This window comes from Nomascus leucogenys, chromosome 9 (assembly GCF_006542625.1).
Source record: "Nomascus leucogenys isolate Asia chromosome 9, Asia_NLE_v1, whole genome shotgun sequence".
In the NCBI taxonomy this organism is placed as follows: Eukaryota; Metazoa; Chordata; class Mammalia; order Primates; family Hylobatidae; genus Nomascus; species Nomascus leucogenys.
Window position 1 is genome coordinate 114,752,423 of NC_044389.1, and position 23,666 is coordinate 114,776,088.

Here is a 23,666-nt window from a genome sequence, read left to right on the forward strand (position 1 = left end):
CTTGTCCGTCATAAAGTGAGAGACAAGTCTGTTCCAGAAATGGAGAGATAATTTCCATTCTTCACCTCTCGCAAGGATTGGGCAGGTGGTATTTATGATGCACTGATTTTAGTTTTACTCAGGAAAATACTCCGTGTTCCTGTTATTCAGAGTAGTTGTAGCAGATTTAAATGTACAGCTCAGGGCAGGTGCAGTGGCTCATGCCTATAATTCCAGCACTGTCGAAGGTCAGGGTGGGCAGATCACTTGAGCCCGGGAGTTCGAGACCCGCCTGGGCAATATGGCAAAACCGTGTCTCTACCAAAAAAAAAAAAAAAAAAATTATATATATATATATTGCCCAAACCCTATCTCTACAAAATATATATATACACATTATATATATATACACGTTATATATATACATGTTATATGTATACACGTCATACATATATACACATTACACACACACACACACACACATATACATACTAAAATTAGCTGGGCATGGTGGTGCATGCCTGTAGGTCCTAGCTACAGGCTAGGACTGTAGCAGAGGCTGAAGTGGGAGGATAACCTAAGCTTGGGAGGTCGAGGCTGCAGGGAACTGTGATCATGCCACTGCACTCCAGCCAAGGCAGAAGAGAGAGGCCCTGCCTCAGAAAATAAATTTATCGTTAATCTTTAAGGACAAAATATAATTTAGCAAGATTTAAGCAATTTGGGGTCCAAAATCACTAGCTGATGTTCGTAATGGAAATTTCAGCATGGCTGTTTGAATTCCAGGCTCTGGGCACAGTGTGTATGTGAGTTGAGTGCCAGGTCCACCTACGCACTCCACCCACATGCTGTCTTGGAAATTACAAGAACTAATTTTTTACCAGCATCTGTGATGCTAGTGTATAGACCCCAATTCTAGAAAAGCATGCTTTTCTGTCAGCTAATAAATGTACGGCTTAAGTATAAATCTCCTGGCTTCTTTATAAAGAATAAAAAGTAGCCATGCTAATGTGGATGCATTTATCTCATAACCTCTTGTATTCAAACGATTTAGTTCAGCAACCAGATCCGAACCAACCAAAGCCGGAGGGGGCCCAGATGCTGGCCATGCGCGGAGAGCAGCTGGGCGTGGTCACGAACTGGCCGCCATCGCTGGAGGCCGCACTGCAGAGGTGGGGCACCATCTCGCCCAAGGCGCCCTGCCTGACCACCATGGACACCAACGGGAAGCCCCTCTACATCCTCACTTACGGTAATCCCCAGGCTCACCCTCTGCCCTTTGCCCACCCCCTCGTACAGCCACTCCCGAACACACGAAGCTCAGTGTCCGTTTACATCCTCACTTACGGTAATCCCGAGGCTCACCCTGCGCCCTTTGCCCACCCCCTCGTACAGCCACTCCCGAACGCACGAAGCTCAGTGTCCGTTTACATCCTCACTTACGGTAATCCCGAGGCTCACCCTGCGCCCTTTGCCCACCCCCTCGTACAGCCACTCCCGAACACACGAAGCTCAGTGTCCGTTTACATCCTCACTTACGGTAATCCCGAGGCTCACCCTCTGCCCTTGGCCCACGCCCTCGCGCAGCCACTCCCGAACGCACGAAGCTCAGTGTCTGTTACTTCTGGTGACTGACTGATTTTGTGCTGCCTTATGTTTCTGGCACAGAAATAAATGGAATCTCAAGAAACGCTTTAGGAAAATTATTTGATTTCAATATAAAAAGTTATTTGTTAAATATTTTTTGGGTTAAAACCAGAAATGGCTGCTTGAAGCAGTGACCATAGCTCTAATAAGATATTAGATCTTAAATACATATGTGATTTATTGAAATGCATGCTTTCAGCAAAGATTGGTAGTTAGAAAAGTGTCTATCTAAACTTTCTGATATGTATCACTCAGAAGAAACAAAATCGGTTTTCAAGGGACTCTTTCAGAAGGCCAGAGAAACCGCCTTTCCCTTAAGTCTTCACTATAATTAATACAGTCTGTAAACTTTTTGCACATGGTTAACGGTAGCAGAGAAATGTGTTTCTCTTTTTTTCTGTGGATAAGAGGCCATGGAGGAGCAGATTGTCAGGCTGTTTTCTCTCTGCTTCAGCTTTGCAAAGAAAATAGTAACTAAAAGGCTGGCGTGATGGCTCATGTCTGTAGTCCCAGCTACTTGGGAGCTGAGGCAGGAGGACGAGTTCGAGGCTGCATTGAGCTATGATTGCGTCGCTCCACTCCAGCCTCAGTGACAGAGCAAGACCCCATCTCTAAAAAAATTAATTAGGTAGAATTTTCAAAACATAAGAAAATAACTGAAGGACCAAAATGGTTCATATTGTGTCTGCGTGTCTGAGATTTATGCTGATAGTTGAAATTTTAAACATAGCTGTTTCAATTCTAGGCTCTTGGCTTGGTGCAGTACGTAGTCCCACCTGTTGTCAGTTGGCAGGTTTTGTTTTTAACTTTAGGTTTTGTTGTTACCACACTTTTCTGATTGCAGGTAGGAAAGGAATTGATTTCTACATTAGCCATGGAGGTCAAAAGCCAGATGCTATGTTGAATCGTGGAACCTCAGTAGACCCTAGCCTTTTGGGGGTGGGGCTCCGGGAGGCAGCAGCTGTCGACCTGTGCATTTCACGGACAGATGTGGGATTTGGGCCTAGGAGCATATTGGGTTTGGGAGCATGTATTTTGTAGCCCCTTTGCTTTTATGGCTTCATAGAGTAGTTTTAAATGGATAGTGTGTGTCATCCATGATGAAGCATAAGCTTTATTTTTTTAATTATGCTCTCAGAAGTAGGTTTTATTCAGTCAAAAGGATGAAGGACTTTTCTATGTGACCCTCATCTCCGGCCAAATTCAGCCCTGGAGCTAATTGTGAACTTGGAGTCGCTGCTGCATGACAGCTGATGGCCCCCGAGGCCTCCCCGCCTATATGCGGGGAATTCCAGGAGCAGCCGTACTGTTCTGGGTGCATGTGTTCACTCTGAGAACTAATAGACGTTCACTTGGATGTTTTAAGCATGCAGTATGCATTGGCACGGAACTAAGGTTTGCGAAATCAAAGACGAGTAAGACACAGTTCTCACGGGGCTTGTGATCTCGATCAGAAGGATCACCCCTCTCTGCTGCTGGAATATTGAACGGGGTTGGTGTCTTTCCCCTTCCTGCAAGGTTAAGATGAATGGGAGACGTAAGACACAGATTGAATATTCATATCAAAAGTTGGATTCATCACAATTCATGCCCACAACCAACGCATTTTAACTCCTCTATGTGTTGTATTTTAATCATCTATATGTTGTTGTATTTTAATTATCTATATGTTGTTGTATTTTAATTATCCATATTAATTGCAGGCTGTGGGTTGATCTTGGTTTTTACTTGTTAAAGGAATATAAGAAAGCAGCACATTTCCAAATGTAAAATTACAGCTTATCAGATGAAAACGCAGTGAACACTGTGGAAAGCGCCATCTGCGTAGAAATGCTGTCATAGATGAACGAGTGATTGGCTGTTGCTAAGACGACTCAGAAACAAGCTCATCGAATGAGAATTGTTCTAATACTGAGTAATTTGGTATCGAATGAGAATTGTTCTAATACCGAGTAATTTGGTGTAAATGAAGGGACTGTATTCTCTACAGTCCTGCCATTTCCCCTCAACCCCCAAATTTAGCTTCCTGTGAAGCGCTGGGGTAGCAGAATTCCCAGCGGATAAACTTAGGATCATTAATAGAAAGTGTAGGTGGCTAATGAAAGCCGCAAATGAATAAACTTGTAAAACATCTTATAATTCTGTTTTCTACTTTAGACTACCCGTGGCATTTCATAATCTTAATAAAAATAAGTCACGCTGTGCTGTTAATTTCCCTTCACGTCCTGCCTCGCAGCAGCTCTCCTGTACGCTCTTGCTCTGCTTCTTCGGTGGTTTTCGGGAGAGACCTATACGTTCATCTGGCTTTCCTACCAAGGAGATGCTCATGCTCATCTCCCTTTTAACGTTTTACTTATTTATGGTTTTCCTTTTACTCCAGGTGCTTCAAGAAATCTACATGCTTTGAGCTAGCAGCACGCTGGGCCACCTTTCTGTGGCCTTGCTGCTTTTTTGCGTGGTTGATGGTGTGTCTCTCAAGCTCCCGCCTCCTTCCCGGGCTCGCTCCGGTTCAGCCTGTCGCCACCCACCACCTCTCCCCTCACCCCTCACCAGTTACACTCTCTGTCCAGTTGCCTGTTCCTCAGTCAAAGCCAAGCGAAATTACAATTAATATCTAATACAACAGTGCTGACATCACACACATCTCCTTTATGAATCAGTTAAGAACTGCTGTATCTTTACATCAGCAACTTAACTTGCCTTTTCTCTTTGAGAAGTATAAAAATACCAAATATATTTCAAGAATTTTGCCAAAAGTTTGCATGTGTTTTATCAAACTCTCTATTGTTAACTAGCTTGTGTATGAACTTAGGATGTCAAGACTCTTAGCTGAGAATGAAGTTGAAACTTTCACAAACTAGAATGGTGCTAATTGAGTGTAATTGATTTATTCAGTTATGACACATTTTTTTCTTTCAATTGCAATGAATTCATTGTAATTGTTTACCCAACTATAATAGTTCCCTAATCTTGTTCACATTAAAGAAATATGAAGCCACAAAATAATTGCTTTTGTTGGGGAAAAAATACTCCCTGAATTACATCTAATGAGCCAGTGATCATTTTCAGGAAAATAAAATCCCCAAATAGAATTCCGGATGACTGTAAAGCTGCCGGTCTTGAAGACTGCCTATGGTGTTGAGGATGAGGAGCTAAGGAAGACAGAGGGAGGGAATATGAATAAAAGTGTGTGTCTAGCAATTAAGTGCTCAAGAATATGCTAGAATGCCCACCGTAACTTCGTATTTCATTACAGCTTGCCTGTGACATTAGTGAAACGAAGAAACATTTGCTGAGCATGTACTATGACCTGGAAGTGTCCTAGGAACTAGAACAATCAAAGATAATCATTCTCTTCACGTTCTCACTAGCAAGGGGATAAATACTGTGGTAGATAAATAATAATAATAACACTAATAATAATAATAATAACACTAATCCGAGGAACTCTCATTCCAATATGAAATAAAACAAATTTAGGGTTTTTTAATTTGTACTGTGTTGTAAACAACAAAATCTGATTTAGTGTTTGCACTTAAAATAGGGAAAGATTAAAACAGCGATTGCACTGAAACAAAATAGTTAAGATATTACACCATTACAGCATTATCACCTCTTCTAACACCTTGACTACGGAGAAGCTCTCGCAGCTGAAGCCTCTGAGACTAGGTTGTAAAAGGCCATTGTGTATTTAAGAACTCATTTTAGGCTTTAAAGTCATTGTTATTTGATCTCAGACTGTTACATTTACCATTATCTTTATCTGAATCCAAGGATTCATCATTAAAAACCCTGAACCCTGAGGTTAGGAAAGTTTGAAGGTGAGAAACGCAGGACTTGTGAGTTTGGAGCCTCTCGAGGCGGTTTTCTGCTCTGTGTTGCTCACAGTCAGGTGGGCCCGACTGGATGAGTGACATGTCACCGGGTGTGACTTCGTGGCAGTGACGCTGTTGTGGTGGCCCCACAGGACTTTCCTCCCTAGAACCTTCCCCGCGGTTTCTGTGCTGACCATCGGGTTTTCAGCGGCTTTGCTGCAGGCACTTCATGCACTAAGAGGGGATTTGTTTGTGCCGGCCTTGTTCCAGCGTCCTGGCAGCTCTGACTGTCAGAGTTGGAGTCATTGCTTTTACTCCTCTTGACTCCAGGGACTCAGGATGAGTTGAAGCTTTGATCTGCGGGGAGAAGGTTCTCAGGGCCCTCCCTGAGATCCCAGGCAGATCCCAGCCCTCTGACGATGGTATGTGCACTGTCCGTGCCTCCCTTCCCCACCCCCCACATCACAGATCAGAAGACAGGCCAACACTTGGTTTTAGCTTTTTATTTTCATTCTCTCTCCTGAAGTTTTGTTTTTAGAATCCCTGTTGCTTTTCTACTTTCACTCATTTTCCATTCTTCCCTACCAGTTCCTCCTTTGCTCAGCTGCCCCCAGTTCAAGTCACTTGCAGACCATCATACGCAGGAAGCAGAATGGACTCGTGTCCTAGACTTTGGTTTGCAGAAGCAGTGCTCTCCATGTGGTTTAATATGCACATTTGTCTGTGATTTGTATTCATAGGCAAGCTGTGGACGAGAAGTATGAAGGTCGCTTACAGCATTCTGCACAAATTAGGCACAAAGCAGGAACCCATGGTGCGGCCTGGAGATAGGGTAAGTGCAACTTAAACTGTTGGATCTACAAAACACACAGTCTTGTGTGGAAAAGGTGCCCACTGCTTAAACGTTACAGAGTTCAGTGCCACCTCCACTTTCCATTGGAAAGCAAGTTTTTATTCTTGACTGCTACCTGGTAAGTTACACAGGACAGGTACTATTAATGGTATCTCCATTCTAACGTTACATCCTGAGCAGGTAATGGTCTTGTCCATGCTTTATGCCCCAGTTTAGATGTGGAGCTTGGTATAGAACCTGGTTTTCTTGCATTTATATGGAGAGCCTTTTTATCTGTGTGCTTTAGATGCCCCAAAGATGAGGTTATCCTACCTAAAGGACTCCAAGTGTATTACATAAAGACATCATTTAGAGCTCCATAAACCAACAAAAGCATGAGCTTTGATTACTTAAGCAATACTATAAAGGCATGAGTCTGCTGTGGGGCGTGTTCAACAGATTGCAGCAGCTCCAGGAGACTGTGGACTGGGATTCTTTCCCATTTTTTATTGAACACGTTTGACCTCTTTTAAAAGTAAATTGTAGGTGTCATATTTTCTGATTATAAAATTTACTACAAAGCTTATAATAATCACAACAGTGTGGTACTGGCTTAGAGACAGACATCTACACCAATGGAACAGAATAAAGAGCCCAGAGATAAACCCTCATGTATATGGACAAGTGATTTCCAGCAGGCGCCAAGATACTCAACGGGGAAAGGACAGCCTTTCCAACACACAGTGCCGGGAAAACTGGACATCCACCTGCAAAAGAATGAAGGCGGATGTTTACCTAACATCATATGCAAAAAATTCATTCAAAATGGACCAAATGCCTAAATGTAAGAGCTAAAGCCAAAACCTAGAAGAAAACGTAAAGAAAATGCCTTAGAAGAAAATATAGAGAAGACACCTCATGATGCTGCATTTGGCAGCAGTTTCTTGGATGTGACACCTGAAGCAAGGCAACAAAAGAAAAATAAATAAATTGGACATTTACATTAAACATGTTTGTACATCAAAGAGTACTATCAAGAGAGTGAAAAGGCCACCTACAGAATGGGAGACAATGCAAATTATTTGCCAACAGATTTTAAAGAATTCCTACAACTCACCACCACCAAAAGAAGCAACAACAACAAAAATGTTTAAATGGGTCGGAGACTTGAGTAAACATTTCTCCAAAGATTTTGCAGCGGCTGATAAACACATGAAAACATGCTCAGCATCCCTGATCAGGGAAAAGCAAACCAAAACCTCAGTGAAATGCTGCTTTACACTGAGAAGCATGGCAATTACTAAACCACTGAAAAGGGCATGTGTTGGCAAGGATGTGGGGAAGTCAGAACAGCGCATTGCTGGTGAGAGTGTACAATGGTGCAACCCCTCCGAAAAACGTGACAGTCCCTCAAAGAATTAAACATGGAATTACCGTGTGATCCAGCAATTCTGCTTCGGGGTGTGTACCCAAAAGGATCGAAAACAGTCTAGGAGAGAGATGAGTACACTCAGGCTCATAGCAGCTGACTCACAAAACCAAATGGTGGAAGCAACCCCAAATCCATGGACTAGGTGTGGATTTCCCGTTAGAAGGGAGGAAGTTCTGACACATAACACATGGATGAACCTTGCAGATACTATGCCTAGTAAAATAAGCCAGACACAAAACAGGTATTGCGTGATTCTGCTCCTGCGAGCGTAACTGCCCAACAGTTCACCTTGCCCGCTGCCTGGCCAGAGTCAATTTGTCTAGACGGGAATTGCAATGGAGAAAGTGATTCACCCAATTTGTCTAGACGGGAATTGCAATGGAGAAAGTGATTCACCCAATTTGTCTAGACGCGAGTTGCAATGGAGAAAGTGATTCACGCAATTTGTCTAGACGGGAGTTGCAATGGAGAAAGTGATTCATGCAGAGCTGGCTGTGCGGGAGACTGGAGTTCTATTACTCAAATCTGTCACCCCAAGTGTTCGAGGATCGTTCAGAGTTTTTAAGGATAACTTGGCGGGTGAAGGCTTGGGAAGTGGGGAGTGCTGGTCAGGTTGGAGATGGGATCGTAGGGGGTCAAACTGAGTTTTTCCTGCTGTCTTCTGTTCCTGGTGGGTTCGCAGAACTGGTTGAGCCAGATAACCTGTCTAGGTGGTGTCAGCTGCTCCATCCAGTGCAGGGTCTGCAGAATACCTCCAGCACTGATCTTAGGTTTTACGATAGTGATGTTCTCCCCAGGAGCAATCTGGGGAGATTCAGACTGTTGGAGCCAGAGGCTGCATGACCCTTAAACGGTAATTTCTAATCTTGTAGCTGATTTGTTGGTCCTGCAAAGGCAGACTGGGCCCCAGGCAAGAAGGGGGTCATCTCGGGAAAGGGCTATTACCAGTTTTGTTTCAGAGTCAAGCTATGAACTGAATTCCTTCTCAAGGTTAGTTTGGCCTCCACCCAGGAATCAACAAGGACAGCTTAAAGGTTAGAAGCAAGATGGGGTTGGTTAGGTCTGATCCCTTTCAGTGTCATAATTTCCTTCGTTATCATTTTCACAAGAGCAGTTTCATGACATCCCTAGAGTAGTCCAACTGTAGAGAAACAAAAGTAGAAAGGTTAGGTGCCAGGGACTGGGGGAGAGGAATGCAAAGTTTGTGTTTAATAGGGACACAGTTTCCATTTGGAAAGATGAGAAAGTTCTAGAGATGGCTGGTGGGGGCGGTTGTATAACCTTGTGATTGTGCTTCATGCTACTGAATTCTACCTGAAAAAATTTTAGAATCATAAATTTTGTGTTACCACATAATGAAATGTTAATTGTAATGGAATATCTCCTTTATCTGTAATGTGGTTTGTAGTCTTAATTAAGAGTTGTTTTAAAAATTCTTTCATAGTATGGCCCCCAGATACTTGAAGTTTCCATATGATAATAATCACAGAATAAACTCCTGTGTTCCTCTAAGATGTCAATAGAGATACGGGAGCACGGTTTGGTGAAATATGTAAAGAGGCTTATTTTGGGTAGGGATTGGTTTGGCTTGGTTGTGTCAGGGGTGAAGGTGCTACTTTTCTAAAATTTTTCTTAGGAAAGATTATCTGAGAAGGGCTCTCGAGGAGCAAAGATGAGCCTGTAGCTCTTGGTTGGGTTCCAGGAAGTAGCGTGGAAGGTGCTGAAGCCGTTCGCATGGACAGCAGGGCTGGCTGTGTGAGGAGCCCTGGAGGGGAGCTGGGAATCCTTCAGCCGGAAAGGCCTTTGCTCCCCTGAAGAGCTGTGTGTGTGTCTCCTGATTGGCTGATGCCTGCTGTGTGAATAATTAGGTACAGTGAAGTATCAAAGAAGTACACAGAGGATTGAACGGAGGGAAGCCATGTGGGTTTACAAAAATCGAGCGTCTTTGTATTTGTCCAGTATTGTATCGGGATCACTATGGAGGTAGCAATAAAACAGGATTTGTGACTGATTCAAATACTGAAGGAATGTCTAACAAAAATGATGTAAGTACAACGTTCTCTTCCTTAAATTGCAAAAAAATTTTCAGTTTTGATGCTAAAAGAGACTTTAAGTATTTTACCCTTTTCTATCCATTACTTGTATTGTCACGTGTGTACAATAATGTACAATTTTATATTCTGCTTTTGTTAACTTTGTTATACCACATTTCAGTACAACTCTGCAGTGGTCTATACTATGAAATTTTCAGCATTAACTCTAGTGATAAACCAGTGAGAATTTTAAACCCCTGATAAAGAAGAACTTCCTTTGAGCAGAGGCACCAGGAGCTGGGAGAGGAGCCAGACGCAAAGTGCTTCTCGGGAGAGGGCAGATCGCCGTCTGGCCGTGGGGATGACATGCATCCCCTCCGTCTCAGCTGTCTGCCCTTGGTGAAGACTCTGCCTCCAGAGCTGGTATTCTGGGAAGATTAACAAGTCAGAACTGAACATGTTCTTCATGAATGGGTGCAACCATCAGTTTCGGATGGAACTTCGACATCTGAATTTTCTAATGTTTCCTGGTGTTTTTTGGTCCGCCTTAGGGGAAGAAGTTGTACGGCAGTGGTAATGTGAAAATCTTACAAACATTTAACTGAATACTGTTTGTTCACCATATCAAGATCTGAAAAACATGCCATCAGCTCTCAGTCCATCACGTGACACTCATGACTAGTGTAAACCTCAGATAGTTTGAAGAAATAATTGGTTGTGGCTTATCTGCATAGATGTACAAATCATTTCATTCCCTTTCTAATCTCTCTTACCAATTGTAGTGGACTATAGAAATTCCATACAGAAAGGAAATATTCATTTATTCATAGAATCTACAACGTAATTTTGTGTCTGCCAATGATCCTGCATTCTGACCTTTCCAGCATGGCCTGCTCCCCTCTCAACGACCATCTGGATGCTTTTATGTCAGCCTGCTTACTTAGATACACAGATGATTAGGATGTTTGTCTAAAACTGTTCATGATGAAATTAGTTCCAGTTAGGACATTTTTCATAAAAAATTGTTTAACTTCAAGAATGAGGCCTGGTACGGTGGCTCATGCCTGGAATCCCAGCACTTGGGAGGCTGAGGTGGGCGGATGACTAGGTCAAGAGATCGAGACCAGCCTGGCCAACGTGGTGAAACCCTGTATCTACAAAAAATACAAAAAAATGGGCTGAGTGTGGTGGTGCATGCCTATAGTCCTAGCTACTCGGGAGGCTGGGGCAGGAGAATCGCTTGAACCGGGGAAGCAGAGGTTGCAGTGAGCCAAGATTGCACTACTGTACTCTAGCCTGGGCGACACAGCAAGACTCTGTCTCAGAAAAAAACAAAATCCAGAATGAGGTAATGCAAAAATGATGCACATGTGCTAAATCATAGGATTCATGTGCTGATGAACACGTACCAAACTTGTCCATAAGGAAGAGTAACCCTAATGCTACCCCACATGTAAGAGTAACCTGTGTTAAAATAGAAGCAGAGTTCGCAGGGCATCATGGGAATCCAGAAATAGGGTTGTCTATTAACACTCTATCATCGAAGAGAAAATTGTTCCTCGTCAAGATACGCCATATTGTTAAGGACCATCAGAAAACATACTGGCCAGGCACAGTGGCTCACATCTGTAATCCCAACACTTTGCAGGGGCCAAGGCGGGAGAATTGCTTGAGGCCAAGAGTTTGAGGCCAGCCTGGGCAACATAACAAGACCCCATCTTAAAAATATTTTTTAAAATTTAACTGAGTTTGAGGCCAGCCTGGGCAACATAGTGAGACCCCATCTAAAAATATTTTTTAAAAATTAGCTGGGTGCAGTAGTGCCCACCTGTAAGGCAGGAGGATCGCTGGAGCCCAGGAGTTCAAGGCTGCAGTGAGCTATGATTGTGCCGCTGCACTCCAGCCTGGGTAATAGAATGAACTTGTTTATTTAAAAAAAAAAATCATATCATCTATTAGTAGGTACCAATATTACTTGATAATTTACATTAAGCACACTTTTAGAACTCTGACAATGCTACTCTTAGGAACTTAGTTCCTAAGAGAGGCTGAGCTGGCAGGATGAATTGGTGCCACATCCAGGCAGCTACACAGGGAAGACTTTGCTGCAGGGTCAGGGCCCACAACAAGTGCACACGTGTGGCACCAGGGGACTGATGCTGCTACCAGCCCTAGCGCCAGTAACTTGGGCTTTACTCATAGTCAGCGTCCACGAACTCACGTCATGTGTCAGGCATCCCACTGAGTTCTCTGCGTACATTCTCTCATTTGACCTTGACCACCGCATTAAGACATCGGCTCTATCATTATTCTCACTTTTCAGAGAAGAATACTAAGGCTTGGAGAGGCCACAATTGTCCCTGAGATCCCAGAGCTAAACGCTGACATGGGATCTGAGCTGAGTCCTGCGCACGGCCTAATGAACTGCACAGCTGTCCCAGGACAGTTATGAAGACTGTATAGAAATACAAGGAAGTATTTACAAAGCTTAGTGAGAAACAGTAGGATATAACTTCATCTACGTGAAAACGTGTGGGTATGGAAGGTAGGATGCAGAAAATAAAGGCAGTTGTACTCTGGTGACAGTATCATAGACGAGTGTTCACGTTTGTCTTCTACATGAATTCAAGGCTGGGTGTGTGATGCTTATTAAAACACAGCTTACTGAAATGCATTTTACATAGGACCTGGTTCTCACTGGAGCGTGCCCTCTCACCTAGAACCAGGCTCTTCCGCAGCGTCTTAGGAAGCCAGGACCCCCACGTTAATGTTGACCCGCTCTGGCCTGTCCCACAGGTGGCACTGGTGTTCCCCAACAACGATCCGGCTGCCTTCATGGCGGCTTTCTACGGCTGCCTGCTGGCCGAGGTGGTCCCCGTGCCCATCGAGGTGCCGCTCACGAGGAAGGTAAGGAACGCGCACCCTTTGCTCTGTCTCTCGCTGAGTGAGATGGCTTTCACGGTGGCTGTCTCCCGGCTGGGTGAGAGTCTCCTCGCTGTTTCTGGGACCCTGGGTTTCCTTTGGTTGCCTCAATAAGGGACGCGGTCGCTAGTGGGCCCTGTAGCCTGGGATGGGCATCCCGGAGGTGGAGCACAGCTTGCTTTGGGGTCAAATGTGGAGCAGCAGCCTCTTGGTCAGTAAAGCAAGGGTGTTTGAGAATCTTGTTCCTTGGTGTCATGTGCACTAGAATTGGGGTAAATGATAGTTTTTTTTTAATTTATTATTTTTTGAAGGGTGGTGGATGCTGCTTTTGTTCAGGTGTTTTGACATCCAGTCCAAGGTTGACCTATGACTTGTCAGGTCTTATTCTATAAAGAAAATAAACCACTAAACTTGCCATTGTAATTATTGTTTAATCCAATGTAAAGAAATTAATGTGCATTGTCAATCAAAAAGAATTTGAGACAGGTTTCAATTTAGAATTTTATTTTGCCAAGGTTGAGGACGTGGCCATGATACAGCCCCAGGAGGTCCTGAGAACGTGTGCCCAGGGTGGTCTGGCTGCAGCTTTTGGGTTCGTACATTTTAGGGAGACATGAGACATTAGGCAGTACACGGAAGACGTATGTTCATTTGGTCTAGAAAGGTGGGACAGCTTGAAGCGGCAGTGGGGGCCTTCCAGGTCACAGGTGGATTCTAAGATTTTCTGATTGGCAGTTGGTTGAAAGAGTTTATCTGAAGCCCTGGAATCAATAGAAGCCAGTGTCTTAGGGTTCGGGGTTGTGGAGACCAAGGTTTTTATTATGGGAGGAAGCCTCCAGGCAGCAGGCTTCAGAGAGAATAGGTGTAAATGGTTCTTATCAGACTTACAAAGGTGCCAGACTCTTAGTTAATTCTCCCCTGGATCAGGAAAAGGACCTGTAAAGGGAAGGAGATTCTCTACAGAGTGTAGATTTTCCCCACAAGAGAGAGCTTTATAGGGCTATTTCAAACTATGTCAAAGAAATACACTGAGGTAAAATACTTTGATTTCTTTCAGGGCCTGCTATTAGTCATGTTGCTATCTTATTGCTACAGAGAGTCAGCTTTGTCAGTCTGAAGGTCTCTGTTTTAATGCTATTGCTGGTTGACTGTGCCTGAATTTCAAACAGAAGATGAGGGAGTAAGGGGCACGTCCGACCCCTCCTTCCCATCATGGCTGAACTGGTTTTTCAGGTTAACTTTGGAATGTCCTTGGCTGAGGGAAGGGGTCTCTTCAGTTGGTTGAGGGGCTTAGAATTTTATTTTTGGCTTATGCTAATACCAGTGTAAGGTTTTGGTCCATGTGGATGGTTTGTTCTTCTGTAAAGCAGAGTTATGGTAACTTTAGGAGACATGAAGTGGGGCAGCTACAGTGCAGGTCACGCTGCTGCTCCCTGTAGGCGGCCAGTCCTGTAGGAGGAAGCCAGCACCACGTGCCCCGAGGGACCACCCAGGTCCGAACCTGCGATGTGCCTGTGCACACTGCCCTTAAACTATCAGCTCCCTTTAGCCCATTTTTTTTTTTTTTTTTTTTGAGATGGAGTTGCTCTGTCTCCCAGGCTGGAGTGCAAGTGGCACGATTTCAGCTCACTGCAACCTCTGCCTCCCAGGTTCAAGCAATTCTCCTACCTCAGCCTCCTGAGTAGCTGGGATTACAGGCATGTGCCACCACACCCAGCTAATTTTTGTATTTTTAGTAGAGCCAAGGTTTTGTTATGTTGGCCAGGCTGGTCTCGAACTCCTGACCTCAGGTGATCTGCCTGCTTCGGCCTCCCACAGGGCTGGAATTACAGGTGTGAGCCACTGCGCCTGGCCCCTTTAGCACATCTTTAATGCGTGCACGGTGTGGGTGACTCTTCCAGCTCCAAAAGGCAACAATCACAGGTTGTCCAGGCGAAGAAACTTCCAGCTGTCTTTGTGGCTACTCCAACATTAAAGTCTGTTGACTCAATATTTAAGAAAACCGTCTGCTACCTCTTGGAACACACATGGGTATCTCTTCAGAGTCTGTGCCGGTTTTATGGTTGCATTTCAAACTGCCCCTTGGATGGGAAGGGAGAGAACATGGGGTTCCTTTTGGAAACGGGAAAGATGATTGCTATTTTCATTTCCTATGTACAAAGCCAGGAGGTTCATGCTTGGCCTCCTGAGTATGCTCGTGTCTGGCAGAGGCAGGGGAGTCTGTGATAGCTGCTATGGGAGAATGCCAGTTTCCCCCCCGGATCTGCAGCCAGTTTCCCCCCCCCGGATCTGCAGCCAGTTTCCCCCCGGATCTGCAGCCAGTTTCCCCCCCGGATCTGCAGCCCGTTTCCCCCCTGGATCTGCAGCCAGTTTCCCCCCCGGATCTGCAGCCAGTTTCCCCTGGATTTGCAGCCAGTTCCCCCCCCGCCCCGGGATTTGCAGCCAGTTCCCCCCCACCCCGGGATTTGCAGCCAGTTTCCCCCCCGGATTTGCAGCCGCCAGTTTCACCCCCCCCGGATTTGCAGCCAGTTTCCCCCCCGGATTTGCAGCCGCCAGTTTCACCCCCCCCGGATCTGCAGTCAGTTTCCCTCCCGACCTGCAGCCAGTTTCCCCCCCGATCTGCAGCCAGTTTCCCCCCCGGATCTGGAGCCAGTTTCCCCCCTGGATTTGCAGCCAGTTTCCCCAGATTTGCAGCCAGCACTCCACATGTGCATCAGACAGGTCAGACTTCTCGTGAGGTGCTTTCTCATCCCCTTGGGTCCCGTGGTCTTCACAACACGTGAGAAAAGTGGAAGGACCGGAGGACTCCAGTCATGCTTACGTGACAGCCTCAGCACTGTAGTTAACCCCAGTCCTGGGATCTAGTGAGGAGTTTATGAGGCTCCTCCTCAGCTGATGTTCATGTCAGTGGTTAGGGGCTCTCTGGACATGCTCTGAGGTGTCTAAGCAACGGTGAAAGGATGATTTGCAGGAACTTGTAGGCACGAGCATATGGTGATGGTTCAATAACCAGACAGAAAACATTTATCATTGTTATTCGTAACAATTATTTCTTCTTTTCTTCACTTTAACAGTTTGTATTTATCCATGTTAAAGTGTATAGCCTGGTGTCCTCCAGTCCAGGCTGGTTTGTAGAGGAAAATGATTTGGATGAAGGGGGGAGGTGGTTTTCCTGAGCATGTTGGAGTGCTGCTCTCAGGTTGGCAGAAATGCCGTCCTGTTACCTGAAATCCTAGGCGTAGCTCCAAATACCAAGGTGACATTTATTTCAGCCATGAAACGTTTCACTGTAACACATGCTTAAGATGCTTTGAAATAATGAATTAAGTGCCTTTGAATGGTAGTAGAGACATAAACCGTCCGTTGAACAGATCAGAAATCTTTCCAAGGCCACGTGGCTGGGAAGCTGTGGCAGTGATGATGGAGGAAGAGGAGAGCTTTCCTCCCCCACAGGAGGACCCAACAGTCCCCCTCAGCTGAGACCCCCTTGTACCCAAGTAGAGGCTGCACGTTCACTGTGCACAGGGCAGGGTCCACATGGGGATGAGGGGCATCTCGGGGGGACTCTGTGGTCAGAGGGCAGGGAGCACAGCAGGAGAACAGCATGGGGACGTCTCTGGAGGCCAGGACTTCTCACGCTGGGAGGTCCCTGGGGGACTTACGTGTCAGTGACTGTAACCTGTGCAGGTGATGAGGACGCGGGGACAGGAAAGAGCCCCTGCCTGTCCCTCACCTCCAGGACATAGGGAGGGGCCCTCTGTGGCTACGATTTTATCACCAAGCACCATGAGCACCAAAACCCCTCTCAGAAGGAAGGGCCGACGTTCCCGCCTTGCCGTCTCTGTGCCAATATAACCCTGAGGTGACTTTGCCTACAGATGCCTCAGGCTATGCAGAAATCTGTGGAGAACGCACAGACCTTAACAAGGCATTTAGAAACCTTTACTTTGCAAACCAGTGGTCATGGGATAGAATTCTAGAGAAGCCACAGGTGATTTCACAGGTGAAGGACAGAGACCCTCCCCTGAGGCCGAGCCTCTCAGTTCTAAAGACACCATGACTTGATTTTATTTTTTAAATATTATTTTAACTGACAAGTTACATTATATACATTTATGGGGTAGAGTGTGATGTTTTGATATATGCATACAACGTGGAATGTTTGTCAAACTGATTAACATATCTGTCACCTTGCTTACCTCTCATTTTTTATGGTGAGACATTTGGAATTTACTCTTGGTTATTTTGAAAAGTAGATTACATTTTCATTGACTATAGTTACCCCATTCTGCAATAGATCTCAAAACACCTTCCTCCAATCTGAGGCTTTGTCTCTTCTGACCAACATCTCCCCGTCTCCTCCCTCCCCCGCATCTCCTCCCTCTCCAGCCCTCGTGGTCACCATTCTGTTCACTGCTAAATGCCACATGTAAATGAGCTCATTGTGGCTTTGGTCTTTCTGTGCCTGGCTTATTTCCGGCAGCCTAATATCCTTCTGGTTCAGCATACGGCTGCCTTCCCTCCTCGCCGAAGGCTGAATAGCACCCACTGTGCGATGTAATGTCCTTACGGTTCAGCACAGGCCGGCTTCCCTCCTCGCTGAAGGCTGAGTAGCACCCACTGTGCCGGGTCTGCCTGCTTTGCATCCATTCGTGGGTCTTTGGGCAACTACGGTTGATTTGTCTTCCCGGCCCTTGTGGATAACACTGCAGTGAACGTACGGATGCCGATCATCTCCTGGATTCCTGATCAATTTCAGTTCCTTTGGCCAAATACCCAGTAACAAGATAGCTGGATCATATGGTAGTTCTATTTTTAGGTTTTTGAGCAATCTCCATACCATTTTCCATAATGGCTGCGCTAATTTGCATTCCCACCAATAGCGTGCAAGGGTTTTCTTTTCTCTGCATCCTCATCAACAAGTATTTTTCCTCTTTTTGATATAACACATTGTAACCAGTGCGAGCAGTGGTGATGTCTCCTTGTGGGTTGTTTTTTTTTTTGTTTTGTTTTTGAGATGGAGTCTTGCTCCCTCACCCAGGCTGCAGTACAGTGACACGATCTCTGCTCACTGCAAGCTCCGCTTCCCGGGTTCAAGCTATTCTCCTGCCTCAGCCTCCTGAGTAGCTGGGATTACAGGGGCGTACCATGACACCTGGCTAATTTTTATATTTTTAGTAGAGATTGGGGTTTAGCCACGCTGGCCAGGCTGGTCTTGAACTCCTGACATCAAGTGATCTGCCTGCTGTGGCCACCAAAAGTGCTGGGATTACAGGTGTGAGCCATGGCGCCTGGCTTCCCTGTGGTTTTAATTTGCGTTTCCCTGATGATTAGTGACGTTGGGCACCTTTTCATGGACCTGTTGGCCATTTGGGTGCCATCCTTTCAGAAGTGTGCCTTCAGAATGTAGCAGTTTGTTGGTCTTAGAGAACTTTTCTTATTTTTAACTGAAAGAATCTGTTGGCTATGGTGCAAGTCAAAGTAGGATCAGATGAGCATATTCGTGTAGTTGATAAGTATGTGAACCCTAATATTTCTTCCGTCTGCCAGTCCTACAGCCACTAGAAGTGTCTTCGAATAAAGGCCCTAATGAGAACCTAGTTTTCTGAACGCATCCTGGGAGGATTCTTTTTATTCACACTTTCCTGAGATGTAGCACCTGTTTCCCGGAGTTGGCCTCAGATCCAGCCAGACTGAGGCTGACGCCACCTTTCCAAGGACAGAGAACTGAGGCCTGTGAGTCAGGAAAGCCACTAGTCCAGTCCTTGGGTCACCTGCGGAGGCTGTGAGGCCCACCGAGGACCCGCAGCCCTTTGCTTCAGGTGCTGTGTGCAGGGTCCATCTGTCTAGTCCCTTTCTTTGTTGGGTGTTTGTGCGTGCCTGTGGGCACGTGTGTGTGAGTGTGAGTGTTGAGTGTGAGTGTTGAGTGTGTGTGCATGTGTGGGCACGTGTGTGCGTGGACGTGTGTGAGTGTGTGTGCATCTGCATGTGTGCATGGGCATGTGTGTGTGTGGTGTGTGAGAGTGTTGAGTGTGTGTGTGTGTGCGCGGGTGTATGTGGGCATGTGTGTGTGTTGACTCCATGGGGTTGCCTCCCACACGGGTGTGTAGGGTGAGACATGGTAAGTGCTGTTCTGAGCATGCTGGCCAGGGATGGGCAGAGCTGTGCTGAGGGCTGGCGTCTGACGGGGCCGCGGGGGCACTCTGCACGTGCTGAGGAGTAGCAGGCCCAGCCTCACCTTGGCTGAATCGCAGCCACATCCTCCCAGGCCTGCTGCTCCTGTGGTTTTCAGTCTCTTCCTTATTTTTTAGGGTCTTCTTATGTGTATGATTTTATCATATGGGGGATTAAATCACGGGCAGACACTACCAGGGCAGGGTTTAGTGAAAGGTTGGCTCCTGGCCTGAGGTCAGCATTCCACCCACAGCCATGAGCGACTGGCCTCGCCGTTCCTCCGTCTTGTGACCATCACGCGTGTGCTCCTGCCTCGGCCCGGTACTTTCTGGCTCAGCGGAGCCGCCTTCCTGCTGCGGAAGCTGATGTCGCCCCACCTCTGCCCCCCACCTCTTCCCCTCACCTGTGCCCCTGACCTCTGCAGAGTCGGGACATTTTTTAAAGTGATGTTCAGATTCACATTAAAGTGACCGATTAGGGCTTTACTTGAGCAAGCACCGCCTGTGTGAAAAGCACCACAAGACTTCCCCGAAGTGGGTTCCATCTGTCCGCCGAGCTCCCAGCGGCCAGACCTTGGGGAGCTGCCTTGCGTGTGCTGGTTGGCCCGTTTGGCTATTGCTCCATGAAAATTCCACAGAGAGGCATTTTCACTATAGATTTAAATCTACAATAAGAAAAGTACTAAACACTTAAGAGAGACTACAGCTTTGAAATTTTAATGCTGCCTCATTTACCCAAGTGAAAACACCACTCTTCAGCTCATGTTTTCCCATTATCAGGGAACGGGTGGGAAGATCCACAGCCAGGCCTCCGATCGCTGACAGCAACCGGGCCGTGTAGGGTCCATAATGGGGGGGTTCACGCTGAGCCATCTGGGGAGTGAAGATGGTGACTTGCTCACCTTAGTGTGGCATTTTTAGTTCCTGGAACCCTGGCTGTTTTGGAGCTTTCAGTTTATTTTATGAATCAAATAATGGAAAACCCGCACAGCTGGTGGGCGTAGAGAGAGTGACACGAGTACCTTGGCTGCTCGCCCACCTGCCTTCAGGCAGCTGGACAGGAGTGAGGACGCGTGGGTCTGCTCAGGTCTGACCTTCCCAAACCGGAGCTGGCAGCCTGGAGCCACCTGTCCCTGGTGTCTCCAGTGGGGCTGCACAGCAGTGTCCTGTTTCAGCAAGCTTCAGTTATTTCACTGAGACCAGGCTGCTCAGGGTGAGGAGAAAGTGACCCAGGTCTCCCTTCCTCTGGCCGAGGGGCCCTGCCTGGCACCCATGCCAGGTGTGTCTTTCGTGCCTTTGGTCTTTGAGTGTTTTAAAGATCAGGCACTTGGTGTTAGTGTGTTAGTAGAAGTGTTTTTTCAGGCCCTGTCTGTTCTCTACAGTGATTGTGTCGTATAATCAGTCTTATGGAATCGGAGGGAACTATGACAGCAGGCTTTTAATGCGACCCGCTGAACACCAGCCCTGCACTGAGCACTTTCCACGCCCTCTTCTAATTTATTCCTCAACAAACCTGGGAGACGGCTGTTCTTTCTCTCCCCGTTTTACACGTGAGGACACTGAGGCCGTGCAAGTTCACCTGTTCAGGGTCCCACAGATACCAAGCAGCAGGGCTGGGGTTGGATCCCGGTTCTGCAGACTCGAGGGTCCGTGTGAATGCTAGAGGGAGGGCCGAAGGCTGGGCGGAGCGGGGCAGGTCGTGGGTTCTCAACTCCTCTCTCTCTGTTGCCCTCTCAGGACGCAGGGAGCCAGCAGATAGGTTTCTTGCTTGGAAGCTGCGGAGTTACTGTAGCCTTGACTAGTGACGCCTGCCATAAAGGACTTCCAAAAAGCCCAACGGGAGAGATCCCACAGTTTAAAGGTATGCCACCGCGCCTCTGAGAGCTCGCATGCCCACGTCCTTTGTCAGAAGGCGGGTGCGGGAATACGTCACCCCACGTCCTTTGTCAGAAGGCGGGTGCGGGAATACGTCACCCCACGTCCTTTGTCAGAAGGCGGGTGCGGGAATACGTCACCCCACGTCCTTTGTCAGAAGGCGGGTGCGGGAATACGTCACCCCACGTCCTTTGTCAGAAGGCGGGTGCGGGAATACGTCACCCCACGTCCTTTACGTCAACGTCCGTCCTTTGTCAGAAGGCGGGTGCGGGAATACGTCACCCCACGTCCTTTGTCAGAAGGCGGGTGCGGGAATACGTCACCCCACGTCCTTTGTCAGAAGGCGGGTGCGGGAATACGTCACCCCACGTCCTTTGTCAGAAGGCGGGTGCGGGAATACGTCACCCCACGTCCTTTGTCAGAAGGCGGGTGCGGGAATACGTCACCCCACGTCCTTTGTCAGAAGGCGGGTGCGGGAATACGTCACCCCACGTCCTTTGTCAGAAGGCGGGTGTGGGAATACGTCACCCCGCCTTGCTTTCAGTCCTCTGTGGAAGGAAACGTCAGTTGCAGACCCACGACTTTTCATGCGTTCACGTCCCTGATGACACAGCCGGGTTGCCGGCCCATGGGGTGATGTGAGGTAACGCGTGATGGCGGCTTGGGTGCTCTTCTGTCGATGTCTTAGATCTCATGAAATCCGGAAACACCAGAGATTTGATCGAGTTGACATGTTTGAACGGGTACCACATGAATGGGGAGAAATTCTACAGACCTGCTTTCTGAGTAACATTTAAAAGGAACTTGTCGTTTATTTCCAAGGTTGGCCAAAGCTGCTGTGGTTTGTCACAGAGTCTAAACATCTCTCCAAACCGCCCCGAGACTGGTTCCCACACATTAAAGATGCCAATAACGACACTGCATATATTGAGGTGAGTCAGCCTCGGCCTCCTCCACTGGCCCTGAGTGCGGCCTTGGTACTAATGTGTGTTTCCGACGGTTACATGAGCGCCAAAATTCCAGGACTCGGAGAACCTCAGGAAGAAAAGCTGCCGTGACCTCTCAGCCCTACCTCCCTCACGCTTTCTGTCTCGTTTCAGTACAAGACATGTAAGGATGGCAGTGTGCTGGGTGTGACGGTGACGAGGACTGCGCTGCTGACACACTGCCAGGCCCTGACGCAGGCGTGCGGCTACACGGAAGGTGGGGTGCCAGACCCTGACTCCTTGGGACCCTGGTTCTAACCGGGACACCTGACACGAAGGCCACATCACTCCCACGAGGAGCCATAGAAATAGTGTGAAGTTTGTGCCCAGCTCCACTGACGTTAACTTATTGTTGAGTTAGGATATCAGCTCAGCCCACCATAGCAAAATACCGCAGACGGCGGCTTCAGCAGCAGATATTTATGTCCGCACAGCGCAGAGGTCTGAGGTCAGCGTGCTCTTGGGCAGTTCCCAGTGGGGGCCTCTTCCAGGCTTCTCATAGGAGGTATAAGAAGATGTGCAGTTAGGAGCCCATCCCTACGACCCCACTGAATGTGAATGACCTCCCGAAAGGTGCGCTGTCCACACACAGCCACGCTGGGGCCTGGGGCTTCAGCGTGTGGATCTGGGGAGACGCTGTTAGTGCCGTGGAGCTTCATCCCTGGGTGCACATGAGCATATCTTTAGCTGTAAAGAAAACGCCCGTGTGTCCGCCCACCCTCCCAATTGAGTCAGCGTCTCTGCAGGTCTCTGCTTCTGCGGTGAAGAGGAATTGGTGCGCCTTATGTGTTTTCCTTCCCCTGGGTGGGCTGGTATGGGAGGCAAAGAGGGGAAGTGAGTGGAGGGAACTGTGGCAACCGCACTGAAATGGCACAGAGAGGGGAGGGTGCGACCCCGGAGACCCCCAGAGACTCCCCACATTGTTGCCCTGAGTCCTGTTGAGATCCCCTGAGACACTGTGATGTGCCCTCAGGCCCTTTGAGACTCCTTCAGAACCCCCAGAGAACCCTCATGGCCCTGAGATCCCTTGGGATGCCCTGAGGCCCCTTGAGACTCTCTCCAGAGACCCCCTGAGGCTCCCTGAGGTCCCCTTGACCAGGCTCCTGACAGGGCATAGCTGCAGCGTGCACCCCTGTCTGGCGTCTCTTTCTGGAACTTGGCGAAGCCATGGTGGCATCTGCCGCTCCGCTGTGGAATGGAACACTTTTCTTTTTCTACTATTTTTATTCTCTCCCCATCCTCATAATCTCCCTTTTAAAAACAGCGTGTGTGTCTCGTGGGTATTCTGATGTCTGGCCGTGGAGTTTTCACACTTGGGGAAGCATTGCCTCTTGCTCCTTGCCCTAATAATGCCTCCAAGGTCCAGGGCGGTCACACTTGTGGAGGTTGGGGAGGGAATGGATACGTTCGCTCTTTACTTCACTACTTTCAAAAGGAACTTAGATTGTTTCCTTCTGGCTGTTTATTGTGAAAGCCCCCTGTCTGTTACCCTCCACACTTTAGCCTTTGGAAGGGGAGGTGAGACTGAGTCACGTGCAGGCAGCTGCTGACCTTGGCTGGCCAGGTGACTTCGGGAGAAAGCTGGGCCTGTTCACGGCCAGCGTGCTCTGTGATAGTAATCCTCGTCCAGCACGAGCTTTTAGCACCTTTTTAGAGAATAGATTTCCCTCCCTGTCTTCCAAATTCCGGTGCTTCCTTTTTTTAATGCAACTCCAACCTTGGAGACTTCCAGTAGAGCTGCGTAGGCCCCTGTGTTGCCAAAAATCCACCTCCTCCTCTGTGCGCACAGGGCACGCCAGCTGCAAAGCTTCCTTTCCTGGGAGACTCATGAGGAAGTGAAAAGAGATGTTTTAAAGAAAAAGGCAGGGAGGGGAAAATATATAAAAAGAGAAGGAATGCTGCATTTTAAGGTGCGGCGTGGAGAGAACGCTGCTCACTCGTGTGTCAGGATATCTGTCTAGAAACTCCAGGG

General features: G+C 47.4%; 1 protein-coding gene across 5 annotated transcripts in view; it reads left to right on the forward strand.

Moving 5' to 3' along the window:
- Positions 1-23,666, forward strand: part of DIP2C (disco interacting protein 2 homolog C) — a 278,224-nt gene that overhangs the window by 145,052 nt on the left and 109,506 nt on the right. For all 5 annotated transcript variants that reach the window (XM_030819374.1, XM_030819375.1, XM_030819372.1 and 2 more), the window contains 6 exons: positions 1,034-1,231; positions 6,182-6,273; positions 12,535-12,645; positions 20,571-20,694; positions 21,531-21,640; positions 21,809-21,911. In XM_030819374.1, coding sequence (XP_030675234.1) covers positions 1,034-1,231; positions 6,182-6,273; positions 12,535-12,645; positions 20,571-20,694; positions 21,531-21,640; positions 21,809-21,911 — 738 coding nt within the window. The remainder of the gene's footprint in view (positions 1-1,033; positions 1,232-6,181; positions 6,274-12,534; positions 12,646-20,570; positions 20,695-21,530; positions 21,641-21,808; positions 21,912-23,666) is intronic.